The following is a 12,775-nucleotide window of genomic DNA, read 5'->3' as shown; positions in this document are numbered from 1 at the left end:
TAAGCACTAGCCGGCGAGCCTCCTTATCAATGACTCAATGACCCTCTTACCAGACTCACATCGCATAACACACTCCACCTCAAATACCGTTTGTTTTTCTCTTCTTTTGTTCTTTCTTAAAGCATAAACTAAAGAAGTCTCTGCAAAGCCAGAAGGGGAAAAAATGAAGGCCACAACACCCACCTGTCACCTCACTCCGATCAATCTCCACGACCCCGCCGAGCATGCTGAGATGCAACGCCAACGCCGAATCTGCGGCTGGGACCACGAAGCCGAGACGATCGAGGGTTGGAAACTCAAACAAGACGAGGGACTTAAAAGCTTCTTCTGGATCTGTATCCCCGACCCCACGACCACTTCCACAACAATCCAGGCAGCGGTCACGATTCGCGCCGGCCACATCGCCCTCGACGCCTACAGCGACCCCCCCGACGAGGGTCTTGCCCGCGCCGACCGCTCTATTCTAACCATCCAAACCTTCTTCATCCTCCCCGAGTACCGCGCGATGGGGCTCGGTCGCCGCGCCATGGATCTCGTCGAGGAGCGCGCCGCGACCGTCGAGCAGCCCCACTGCCGGTCCCTGGCGCTCACGACGAAGAGCGAGCGGCACTATCTCGATGAGTCGCCTGAGGGGACCGGGGTGTGGGCGCGCACGGGCTCCCAGCCCCCGCTTCAGGGATGTAGTCAGTGGTGGTATGCGCGGCGCGGGTATGTGACTTGGAAGGAGGAGGCGAGGTGGTCGGAGGTGGGAGTGGATGGCTCGGAGGTAGTCTTTTATGCGGCGTTTATGCGGAAGGAGGTGAAGCCGCAGGGGGTGAAGCCAGAAGGTGTGTGAGTTAGTTTGGGCGGTTGTGCCGCCCGAGGGGGGAGGGGAAGGGGAGTGGAAGGCAACTTACGGTCATGAGGAAGTAATGAGGATTTATACCTGCCTGTAATTTGTTATTGTGTTGATTTCGGATGAGATCCTGTACTGTACGCTGCTTTAGATTGAGTGGTTGTTCTGCCGATGTTTGGAGCGGTGAGTCCCTGGGATGGATGGTCTACGGAATAGTGTTGAACGGAATCGACCGAGGCATCGGCCTGACGCATGTGAGCGATGCTGACTAAGGGAGCAAGGGGGAAGGAACTTCAACCCCTCCACGGAGGCCCTCAGGTATCTTAATCAACTAAGCAACCCAAGGAATCAATGGTGTTGACGCTGATATATGTATTCATACACACGCGGTAGCCTAAATTTAAGAAGTAGTCAGTCGCCACTGGGGCAGGGATGGATCATCTATCATACAACCCAGACTAACAACCGAAACAAGCATGAGACCAAGAGATGTGGCAGCTGGCATTCCCATCGAGACCGGTATAAGTTAGTGCAGCTGTTCCCTTCCACCTCAATTTCCCAAAGCGGCTGGTGACAGCTGCACCGCCCCTCTCGACCCTTGCTTGACGCACGAGTCCAAAAACAGTCCAAATCCCCCAGCAAGACGCAACCGGGACAGCATCTCCGACTCGCGTGTTATTCCACGCCGCGCGTTCCGGGCCGTTCAGTGGGTCTTATTCGGCGTTGTAGCCAGAATATCCCCGTGATGACGTCAAATAACTACTGGAGATAACTCACCATCACCTCAACCCATCCATGGGGCCCTCACGCACTACCTACGCTACTGATATACGTCATATGCTATGCGAATGCACTATAAGATTGCGTTGATACCACGCAGTTCATAGTCTACCAGATAAGCCCGAACCACTAAGTACACAGTACAATCTCAATTTGGTTACCGAACCCACGAACACTCGCCGGAAATACACTCTTCCACAGCACCATGTCAAACTTCATCCACAAGGCCGAAGACGCTCTGCACCTCCACCACCACAAGCACCAGTCCCAACCCCAGCCCCAGCCCCAGCACCAGCCCCAGCACCAGCCCCAGCACCCTAAGGCGCCAGAACAACCTTCCCACGGAGTTGAACACCAGGCTCCCGCTCCCGGACCTGCGCCGGAGGTACCTCAAGCTGCCGCCACCGCCCATGGAGGTTCGATTTTCCCCTTACCGTCCCTAGCTTCAGTAGACTACCTACTAAACGTACCAATAGAAACCCGCCACGGTAACCACCACAACAAGCACGGCTCACACCATCCCAACACTGCGGAGATCGCGCGAGCAGATTTTATGGCCGACCGGCAGTATGACCGGATCTTGAAGTCGCCTGACCATGGCGCTGGAATTGGGTTTGAGATGTAAGAATTAGGGGGTGGAGAGGGTGCTTGGATGTTAGCGATGTTTTATTGCTGTATTTCTGTGGTAATGGTTGGAATGAATGTATTATTTCGTCTGCCAGTCTGGTCCTGTCTTTTATCGCTTTGTCTCTGTTTTCTTGGGAAGTGGTATTTAGTTAACTTAGGCTTGGCTGGGTTAGTAAGCACTTTCTTGGGGACAAGCTCTGCCAAGTCTGTGGGTTATGGGGCATTAGGAAGCGCTTCATGCCCTGGAATATAGTAGCATGCGGACTGCCAGGAAGCTGAAAGAAAGGGGGGTCCGGGGGTTCTCCCCCGGAACGTCTTACATATAACTCGGATTAAGGTACTACACAGCAGAGTCCAAGACCAACACAGCGGAATCACAAGTTATAAAAAACAGAAAAATATCGTCATTTTAAACTAAACACTGCATCTGTACTGAGACACAACCTATATACGCCAACGAAGCAACATCCAGTGTATCTCGATCCATACCCACAAAAATGTCACTTTTATGCCCGCTCAAGCCACAACAATTGACGGGGTCTGCAATCGGTGCAACCAGGCACGTGGCAGCCGTTACCACCTCTCTTCATTCACCATCATCATCACCTTTCAGCCAGCACAGCACAGCCAGCCGACCCCCTATACTCACCTGGATCACCTCAACCACTTCCAGTCGTGCTGCGATCGAAGAATTTCGTTCGGTCGGGGCGGGAAATGGTCGTCCCACCGATCCGACTTATTGTACAGGACGGGCAGGAGCCCCTGTTTGGCCTGCAGCTGGGTGTTCTGCCAGGCATGCTCCGGGCGGGCGGCGATGAGGCGGATCTCCCTCAGTATTTTCTCGATCTGGGGCCCCTCGGTGTGGAGACAGAAGGCGGTGCGCGGATCATCCCACAACCCCAGATCGAAGATGAGGTCGCCGGGGCCCCGGACAAAGAATTTCACCTGGCTGCCCTGGATAATGCCGCCAAAGCTCACCGGCGCCTGCGCCGCCTTGTATCTGTGGCTGGGCCACTGCGACAGCAGGACGGGCCAGTCCACCCCCTTGAAGGAGCTGTCGGTGCGGATCAGCGTCAAGTGCTGGCCCCCCCAGCCGGTGCGCACTGTCATCACCCCATACACCTGGCTCGTGTTGCCGCCGAAGGCCATCGTGCCCCGTACCATTGTCTGCTCCAGCCACGGCATGAACCCCAGGTACGGCGGGAAGATCTGCGTGAGCTTGTTCATCCAGAGCGCTGCCAGCGAGGGTTGGTAGTGTCGGTAGGCCTGCGTGACGGGGTCGGCCCGCTCGGAGCGCAGTTTGTAGATGTATGTCTGGTCGGATGCCATGGATGCGGATTGTGGAAGGTTAATCGGTGAGGATGGGGTCGGTGCGTTGTGGGCGGGCTGTTTTGCTGCTGCTGATGCGTTATTAGCCTGCGAAGAGTTCTTAGCAAGGGTTCACCTTTTTTCTTTCTGTCTTCTCTGTCCAAAAAGCGGTGGGGTCATGGGTGGTGGAAGTGGTGCGTTGGGGTTGGGGTCTACTGTAGTGGGTTCACTAGGTCGTTTGTATGCCATGCCATAAGGCCGTTGCGAGTGATGAAGTTGGTGGTGGAAAGAGGCGCAATGGGCCGGGGGGGGGGGGGGTAAAGTTGTTATTTATGAGTGCCCAGGTGCGGTCCAGCTCAACTTGTTCATCTCTTCTGATTGATTCCCTTTTCAATATCTGGCTTTGGTTGGCTTTTTGGTTCTGGTGGCTGAAGCTTTACTACGCTTTGAGGTATAGAGGAGATCTCCGGTCATCGGATTGGGTGTATAAAGCCCCTTTTACAAGAGGGGGGCGGTGGACTGAGAGAATTGAGTTGAATGAGCTGGAAGAGAAAGGTTTTCCTTTTTTCTTTTCTTTCTTTGTTTTTCTTGATCGTGCTTCAATAGCATGACCATTTTCAAAAAATTATGAGCTAGGAAAATGAGTGACTACTAACTACTACAACTCGACATAGGGAGCGGGATCGGAGGGAGCGGGGGGAAGCGGAGACGAAGGGAGTCACCGTCTTTATTCGACTTCCCCATACAATGCCTTTGTTCGTCGAATCTGCCGCTGTTACACCCTCTCTTCATATGCGCCAACACAATACGCATCCTCTGATCGAATTGAAATGTATTGAACCCTTGCCAGTTGGCCGATGAAATGCGCAGTATGCTAGTACTATCCTGAACGCTCTATCTAGGTTGTCTTTCAAGACCACATAGTTCTAGAGACCAACCACCCCCTACTAACTAGACATTGAACCAGAATCACACCCTCTCCTCCCCTACCCCAGCCGCCGCTGTCTCCTTCCCCTTCCCCTTCCTCACACTCCTCCACCCCACCCCCCACGCAACCCCAAACTGCACCACCGACAAGCCCACAGCCAAATAAAAAACCCGGTCCAAACTCTCGGCAAACGCCCTCACCACTCCCGGCAACTCCTTCGCCGCCACCACCGCCCGAAACCCCGTTGCCCCGGCGGCGATCACAACCTCCGCGTCAACGGCTGGCGCATACCGCGGGATCTCTACGCGCAGCGCCTGAGCGAAGATGACCTCCGCGACTGCGAGGAAGATGGCGCCGCCAAAGGTCTGCGCGCAGGTCATCATGGCCATTGCGGTGGAGGTGGAGGTGGCGGGGATGGTAGCTTGGATGGCAATTATTGGCTATTGGATATCCATACAGTGTTAGTTTGGAACTGGATGTACGAGGACAGGGTCTGGTTGGCAGAAAGGGCGGGGAGGGGGCAGGGGGCGAGAAAGAGGTAACAGGACTCACAACTTGAGAGATAGCGCCCCGTCCAAATCCGACGAGGGCCTGGTAGCCTGCCCACCTGGGGATGGACGTGTGCGGTCCCAGCGTGGCGAGGAGGCCGTTGCCCACGGAGCTGAGGATGGCGCCTAGGATGGCCCAGGGGAGGTAGTAGCCCCATTTTGAGACTGGATGGTGTTGTGTCTCACATTAGTCTCCGCGCTCAATTCAGTTGTTTATTGGAGAGAGAGGATACTCAACTCAACACCCCAGATCCGACCGCCATCACCAACTGAGACAGAATGTTCGGCAACAGATCCACCCCGCTGACCAGCGCCGATTTACCCCGTACTGACTGGAAGTAGATCGGTAGGTAGTACGACAGCGTCATCGTGAACCCGAAGGTCGCCATCGACAGCAGACTGCTGCAGAGTACGATCGGATTACACACCAAGTGGGCAGGAATCATGGCCTCGGCACCCATTCGGCGTTCCCAGGCTGCGAATACGGCAAAGCCAGCGGCTGCGCCGACGAACAGCCCGATCACCGTTGCGCTGTCCCACGCGTAGTGGTTGCCACCGTACTGCAAGCCCAGAAGCAGCATGATCGATGCCGGCGCAAATAAGATAAACCCCACCAGGTCGAATTTGTAGAGGAAAGGCAGCCGCATCACTTCTCTCGCTGGGGGTTTGGCTTGTTGGTCCGGGATGCGCGTGAAGAGGAGAAGGGCGCCGACGACGCCGCCGATGGGCAGGTTAATGTAGAAGCCTTCTCTGTCATCAGCCATGCATTGACTGGTGTATGGTGGAAGGTTAGCCTACATACACCATCGCCAGGTTGAATAGGTTGTCAACGCCCCGCCGATTAACGGGCCGCCCACCAGGCCGAGCTGGCCAACTAACGAATGGTTAGCAGTTCAGGCACCTTCCTGATATGAGCGAGAAAACGTACACCCCATAATGACCCCAATCATCGTCGGCCGCTTCTCCGTCGGCACCGCTGCGGCTAGGAGATTCAGCGCCCCGTTCAGCATCCCCGACGACCCCATGCCCGCCACCGCGCGCCCGATGATCAGCATCTTAGATGAACTGGCCGCCCCGCAGACCACGGAGCCGAGCTCGAACACGGCGAAGAAGGAAAGACATGTCCACTTGGAAGAAAAGTAGGTGTAGAACTTGCCGGTGAGGGGCTGGAGGGCTGCACTACACATCGTCCAGTTAGCTAGCTGGTTCTCAACCAATAGTCGGGAAGTGCTAGTACGCAAAGAGTCCTACCTGGATATCGTATACGCGCTCCCGTACCACGCGACATCTTCGAGCGACTTGAATTGGCTTGTGATATGGGGTATGGCCTAATTATCATGCGGAGTAATGTCAGTCCTTTAGTTCAACTTCAGAAAGGTCGAATGACATGGCTCACCGTCGACACAATCGATACATCCAATAACATCAAAAATACTACCAGGGTGATTCCCATGATCACCATCACCAACGTCACTCCGTGCACCCACTCTGGCTCGTACTCGGCCTCCACGCGCAGTTCGTTCTTCTCACATGTGTTGGAGCTGGATGTCTGGAGATCAAGGTGGCTGCCGTTGCTGTTGTGGCTCATGTTGGCTCTATCGGAGCTTTCGAGGATCCGGGGTTCCTTTGTCAAATGTACCATTGTTGGATCCTGTGAGACAAGGATAATTGGAATGGTACTGAGTCGAATTTCGTGAGCATAGATCGAATATAAATGGTCGGAGTGTGAGTTTGAAGTATGAGAGCTGATGGCGGCGTTGGGATTTGCCTCTTCCGAACGCCGATTCCATTCATGCGGACGCCGGCTTTCGAATGCCGCTAACGCCGGCCCTCTGTCGAAAAAGAACTACCACCGCCGTATTATCTCTCTTGCCAGACTGCTGGCAGCCCAGAGAAAGGACTAATAGGGAGACTTGTACTCTCATCAGTGCTAATAGGCATCTGTTTGTGAAGTCTTGCAACCCGTCAATGACAAATTTGTCAACGCACAAGGGACGTTAGAGAAAGCCCATCACAACGCCGCAAAAGTCACATACTAGAGAGCATCCCTATACCAATGAGGTTGCAGAAAAGCAAATCTTATAGGTGTCGATTTAAGAGCAGGCATTACTAAGATTCGGACGCGAACCTCCTACACCGGTCCCATCCGTGAGCCACGCCATTTCTGACCACCTCAAAAAACTTTCCAGATCGCCCAACTCCACGCTGCTCAATGGCAACACCTCCCCAGCACCATGATCTGGCTCCACCCCCGTGTACTCCGGCAGCCGTACCGCCCATTCCCCTCCTAGCTTCTGCATCATCAGCCCTAGCTTACTAAACGGATCGCATTCCGCTTCCTCGCCATGCATCCCCACCGCAGCCGCAACCTGGCCCATGCGCGTGGCAATTTGATTCGCAACGTCCAGGAGGTCCACCGTGCCTCTCACCGTGGCCTTGTCCCAGCCCGGGTAATCCAGAGTCGACAGCCGGAAGAGGGTAACCAGGCAATGCGATATCTGAGTCAGATAGGGTAGTGCGAGGGAAGTATATTCCGCGGGAGATATCGTAAAGAAGAGATCGAAGAATTGCCTCACAACGTGTAAGCAAGCGTACAGATGGCCAAGCCGTTGGCTGCTCATTTCTTCGTCGGCGGGAGGGTTGACGAGGGCGACCTCGTAGAGGCTTGTTTGTGTGTCATAGAGGTGGAAGAGGATGGGTTCTGGGTACCAATCAGTATTGACTTTCTGACGGGCTGTTCAGGAAGAATGTACTATTATCGGCGAGTGGAAGAGGGATCTCAGCTTTGATCGTTTCAAACCGCGACTCAAACGCCTTGAGATGAAACGCGGCGAGGGCCTGCGTCGGATGCGGGCCATACACGCCCTCACTCCACGGGCCTTGGAGGATTTGGTCCGCCAGCAAACGCGTGCGCGTGATCTGGACCAGCACCCCGTCACCCGGTGACTCGCCGCTCTTTGTCAGAATATCGAGACACTCTCTCATGTGCGGGGTCCATCGCAGCGGGTCCATTCGACCGAGAAATTGTGCGATTCTGTCCCTTTTAGTCACTAGATCACTCTGTCTTGTCTTTAGAACAATCATACATCGAAGTCAGCACGTAGCAGCTCAATACTGCGCGGCGTTCGTTCATAGTTCGCCGCGTAGAGATGGACGCTTTCAGTCCTGGCATATGGCCGACCGCATTGCTGTTTGAGATGGTCATACTCAGGTCTGGAGGCGCGGGCTTGTTGAAGCCTAGCTCGAAGACCAGTCCCATCGCCATCTGGGCATAGATACAGAGTGACGATTTCTGCGGTTGGCTGTGAAAGGTGACCCTGTTAATAGTTAGCATCCAGTTCCAAGCCACGAGCCAGAAGCCATACCAGGCGAGATAGACTAGCACTCCCTGCAGTAAATCCAGGGATTTGTTGCAATCCACCAGTAGCTGCTTCCCCGCCAGCTCGCGAATGGTGACACATAGAGCGGCTTGCCGAGAGGTATTCTTACTTTCCACCGCGGAGATACAATGCCACAAGAACGGCGACTGCTGTTTTAGATTTTGGGCGGTGGTTGTGGCGGGAATATGGATCAAGGGAAGGAATTGTAGTCTCTGCGTGCGAAATGCGTATAGAGCTTCCTCATCAGCTTGGTTGTCCTCGTTCTCTTGCTCGGACTCTGTTTCGGCCTCAGCATCGGCGGGAAGCGGAGTCGGCGTTGGCAGCCCCGTCCGACCGGAAGTCAGCAGCATCATCAACCCATCCAGTTTCTGTTCTATCTGAACTGACTTGGATAAGGAGCGAACCTTGCGACGACCTTCGGGGAAGCGACATTCCTTGCCCAGCCGATAGCATCTGCAGTTGTGGTTGTAGTATCAGTCAATCAGTTCAACGGCATTGTGTACTCCGGTGTTTCACCCCGGGCCGGATAGACAGGTGGGTCACCTTTCACAGCGGCCGCCCACACTCCGGGGAACACAGCGACACTTGGCGCGTGCACAGGTGGCACATGCTTTTCCATATGGCAGGGGTGGGCGCACAATGGATGCCATGGTTGAATAGTAAAACTCGAATCGGTCTAGTCTATGCGTAGCAGGGAGAAAAAGAAGAGGAAGAGGAACGGGGGACAGGAAGAGGGATTGGCGAAGGATAAGGGGTTGGACACGGCATTGTACCAACCCCGGTCTTCCCACGTGACCTGTCAAAGCACTAGGTACGGAGTACGTACGTACCTTCAAGATAGGTACTGACGGGGCGGGGAAGCTGGAGGAGGGGGGTGCCTTCCTGACAATTGGAAGGCGGTGGTTTCTCCCTCTTCCTTTTCCCTCTCCCTATGCCTTGCTGTTTTCTTCTTTCTCTTCTTCTTGATGAACATACTCCTGTCATTCCTCTGCAATCAGGGGATAGTGTTATCAATTCAATTTAGTAGTCAGTTTAGTTAAGCTTCATTATTCCATTGGTTGTTCTTAGAGCTTCAGTACCTAGCTTTCAGTTGCAACCTTCGTTTCTATGCTGAGGGCCTACTAGCGGGTGATGGACGATGACTGGTAGCTTTGAGAGGCGATTCCTGAATTTTGATTGGCTACCCAATGACAGTAACGTGATCATGGATCCATGACTCGACAGTAACGTGACTTCCAAGTTTGTTCCGGCGGCCGGCGACCACCACCACCTGATGGAGTAGAAAGATTGGGGTTCTATCTTTCTATTCTCCCCTACAGCCCCCGAGACAAATTTGTATAGTACCTAGTCTATAGCTTACCTACTGGATCCAAGAACACCTACCATCACCCTAGTATTTCTTTCCCAAATCCCATGTAGCCGCGCAAAGGGTTAGTGCGCTTGGGACGCCTTTGGCTGAGGGAGGCACCGCGCAGACAAGGCACTCGCTGATAGTCGCATTGAGGCTGAGGTCAATTCACACACTGAGGAGGTCTGAGGGGGTAAAATGCCTACACTCCGGGGGCCATGACTGTCCCCCACGAGGCCACGGTGTTGCGGCCAATGGGCTTAGTAGATGAGTTTTATGCATAGCCTCGCTTGAAACACTTTCTTATCGAGGATGCTTGCCTGCTTCGATGGCACTAGTTGATGATCAAGAAGTACTTTCCGCTCCCACCAACCGATTGGGGTTCTTCTGGCGTATGTGATCGATCTATCAGTTGATAGGCAGAAGGAGTACTTTTAACAACGCAATACGCGCTGCAGGCTTCACCAAGACGTCAATTTGAGCAGATTTGCTACTTATCCCAAACAAACATTTCAGAAGTTTTGTGGTAGTGATTGATGCTATGGTTATTACAAGGCCCAGTAATAACAAGTTGTAATGGAATGTCGAATGGTGGTCAGTTATAGCCACTCGGGAGTGGATGTCATCTCCATTCTCTGGTTCATCGGCGAGGGATTTACCCGCTCGGATAATCAAGGCTCGGTTAGACATGGCCAACGATTCAAGAACTTATATTGAATCTGTCGCAGCTGCGAATGATACGTCAAGCCTCGAGCGTGGATGAATCTATAGACTACCCTGGTAAGTCAAATCGGACAAATTCAGATCAATCCCACTGGGAGATTCCATCGGAACCTTCCGCCCGCCTATAGGGCCAAGCTTGACCAGATATCGCTCGACTTAGTGTTGGTATTTAGTGGCACTGCTGCGGCGGTGGGAAGCATTTCCTATTGGGGGTAAGCCTGGAGGCGGGTTCCCTCATCCGGCAAACGAGGCCACCGGCCGAGTGATGCGGGGAGTCCAGACCGGACGGGATCTTAATGTAGGTTACTAAGTAGTAGTTTTCCCCATCTCCAATATTCTTGGCAGCGCCTATCCGGATGTCATGGCCACTACATCCGCTATATTAAGGGATGGTGATAGCTCTGTTCTGGGAAAATCATCCTGACAACTTGAAGCTGAGATTCAAAGAAAGCCAATCATGCCTTTCCATCCGTCCAAGTACAGTGACGAAGTTCAGAAGGTGTCCAAGGACACACCCCTAGAAGAGATTGTATATCTACTCAAACGAGACGGCGGTGTCTTCATCAGGAACCTCATTCTTGAAAGCGATGTCGATCAAGCCTATGAGGAGATCAAATCGCGGTTGGACGAAGATACCGAATGGAACGGCACCTTCTTTCCAGGTAAACCCACGCTATAGTGAGCTCTAATCAAGTATCTGAATCTGATACCATCCCAGCACAAACCCAACGGGCTCCATCGCTCATTGCCAGGAGCCCGACCTACACCAAGACTCAGCTCATGAATCCCCTCTTTCGCCAAGTCTGCGACCACTTTCTCACCTCCCGCAGATGGTACTGGTGGGGCGACGAGAAAAAGCTCTCCGTGTCCAAGCCCTACGTGCACTCGTGCGCGGCGATGCGGATCGGTCCTGGAGGCGCAGCCCAGCCCCTGCATCGAGACGACTACATCAGCCATCGCTGGCACCAGGAGATCGGCCAGTGGGACGACGTCCGCGATGCGGAGCGCGAGGCCTCCGTTGGTCTGTTCGTGGCAGGCTGCCGGGTCACTAAGGAGAATGGAGGTACTGCATTCATCCCGAGGAGTCATCTCTGGTATGTCGGGGATTCGCTGCACGAAGAGCTGCTTGTTTTTAACCACTTTACCTCACAGGGGTTCCGACCGAGCCACTCCCCCCAAAGTGGAGCAATGCATCTACGCCGACATGGAGAAGGGCGATGGCTTCATCATGCTTGCGTCGGCATTTCATGGGGGAGGAGCGAATATCACTGAGGATGAGAAGCGCTTGCTGTTCGCCACCTTCATTATTCGAGGCTATCTGCGTCAGGAGGAGAATCAGTTCCTGGCAGTGCCAGCTGAGGTCGCCCTGAGCTATGATCGGGAGGTCCAGGACTACATGGGCTACTCGATGAGTGAACCGGCGTGTGGCTGGGTCGAGCTAATGGATCCAATTTTTCATTTGCGTCCGGAGCTGAAGGGAGATGGGCGTCCAACAGACTTCTAGGCGGGTTTTGGCGACGAATTGTGTATCCAAAAATCTTTGGTTGTCATTGACCTTGGGATTGTATTTCCTTTCGCTTAAAAGAACAAATGTACATTCCATTCATTGATAACGTGGGGAGACAACCATAAAAAAATACGTATGCACCTCGACACAATGAGAAGTTCCTTCGTCGATCCATAGCTCTAGTGCACATAGTGTGCGCCAGGTTCGTGCCAGCGCTTGGACCTAGTTGGCTACACCACTAGCATTCTCGGGATTCTGGGGGTTTTGAATGGACAGGCAGCTCAATTGGATAGAGGGGTGACCTACTCCGTGCTTAGGGCTGCATATACTTCCCGTCTAGGCAGTGCGTTCAACTGCCCGGCCCCCCAAAATATACGCATGGCTTCGATACATAGCGAAGCAGCCAAAGCATGGAAGGTGAGCAAAATAAACATAGAAGCTTCCTGAGAGTGATACTAAATTAAATACCCCTGGAACGAGAAGAGAATGCAATTACCCACCGCTCCATCAAGGGTTCAGGACTGCCATCTTCACCAGGTCTAGGGATGACGACAATGGCTGAACTTGGATCCCATTGAGCCTAAAGAATTGATAACCTCGTTCATAATGCCAACGACGGCGAAAATCGGCTCTTAAAAATCTTACTAGTAGATCTATCGACAAGATGACCGCTGTGCACCTCAAAGGCGAATTGCCTGTTCTCGCTTGTTGTGAGTATGTCGGTCTAGCAAGATTTGTGACTGGTTCTATAATATCCAGCATAGCACACCTCCTTCTGACTCAAGGGCTGG

The 12,775-nt window shown here is 53.5% G+C and overlaps 6 protein-coding genes across 6 annotated transcripts; 4 read left to right on the top strand and 2 right to left on the bottom strand.

The window, feature by feature from the left end:
• Window positions 1–13: 13 nt before the first annotated feature.
• On the top strand, window positions 14–1,203 carry BP01DRAFT_359015 (GNAT family N-acetyltransferase). The gene has a single exon (XM_025575570.1). It carries the CDS (start codon window positions 164–166, stop codon window positions 833–835), a length of 672 nt encoding a protein of 223 aa, XP_025429035.1. The 5' UTR covers window positions 14–163; the 3' UTR covers window positions 836–1,203.
• Window positions 1,204–1,631: 428 nt separating this feature from the next.
• On the top strand, window positions 1,632–2,495 carry BP01DRAFT_123195 (uncharacterized protein). Its single transcript, XM_025570419.1, has 2 exons — window positions 1,632–2,031; window positions 2,092–2,495. Exons 1-2 carry the CDS (start codon window positions 1,821–1,823, stop codon window positions 2,238–2,240), a joined length of 360 nt encoding a protein of 119 aa, XP_025429034.1. The 5' UTR covers window positions 1,632–1,820; the 3' UTR covers window positions 2,241–2,495.
• BP01DRAFT_123196 (uncharacterized protein) lies at window positions 2,496–3,730 on the top strand. The gene has a single exon (XM_025570420.1). The coding sequence runs from the start codon at window positions 2,751–2,753 to the stop codon at window positions 3,495–3,497; it is 747 nt and encodes a 248-aa protein (XP_025429033.1). The 5' UTR covers window positions 2,496–2,750; the 3' UTR covers window positions 3,498–3,730.
• Window positions 3,731–4,519: 789 nt separating this feature from the next.
• BP01DRAFT_302068 (MDR family MFS transporter) lies at window positions 4,520–6,614 on the bottom strand (the record flags this gene model as incomplete). Its single annotated transcript, XM_025572056.1, has 7 exons — window positions 4,520–4,918; window positions 5,031–5,191; window positions 5,265–5,776; window positions 5,825–5,900; window positions 5,955–6,205; window positions 6,278–6,354; window positions 6,423–6,614. 7 exons carry the CDS (start codon window positions 6,612–6,614, stop codon window positions 4,520–4,522), a joined length of 1,668 nt encoding a protein of 555 aa, XP_025429032.1.
• A 505-nt stretch (window positions 6,615–7,119) lies between these two features.
• Window positions 7,120–9,056, bottom strand: BP01DRAFT_393819 (transcription factor domain-containing protein; the record flags this gene model as incomplete). The annotated part of the gene is made up of 5 exons (XM_025578265.1): window positions 7,120–7,727; window positions 7,780–8,060; window positions 8,113–8,343; window positions 8,392–8,859; window positions 8,950–9,056. The coding sequence occupies 5 exons, from the start codon at window positions 9,054–9,056 to the stop codon at window positions 7,120–7,122; spliced, it is 1,695 nt and encodes a 564-aa protein (XP_025429031.1).
• Window positions 9,057–10,840: 1,784 nt separating this feature from the next.
• BP01DRAFT_324357 (phytanoyl-CoA dioxygenase family protein) lies at window positions 10,841–12,078 on the top strand. The gene is made up of 3 exons (XM_025572828.1): window positions 10,841–11,139; window positions 11,196–11,571; window positions 11,630–12,078. The coding sequence occupies exons 1-3, from the start codon at window positions 10,935–10,937 to the stop codon at window positions 11,979–11,981; spliced, it is 933 nt and encodes a 310-aa protein (XP_025429030.1). The 5' UTR covers window positions 10,841–10,934; the 3' UTR covers window positions 11,982–12,078.
• Window positions 12,079–12,775: the final 697 nt, after the last annotated feature.

This window comes from Aspergillus saccharolyticus (genome assembly GCF_003184585.1).
Source record: "Aspergillus saccharolyticus JOP 1030-1 unplaced genomic scaffold BP01scaffold_30, whole genome shotgun sequence".
Lineage (NCBI taxonomy): Eukaryota > Fungi > Ascomycota > Eurotiomycetes > Eurotiales > Aspergillaceae > Aspergillus > Aspergillus saccharolyticus.
Note: the sequence above shows the minus strand (reverse complement) of the source record. Positions and strands in the feature narration are given on the sequence as shown.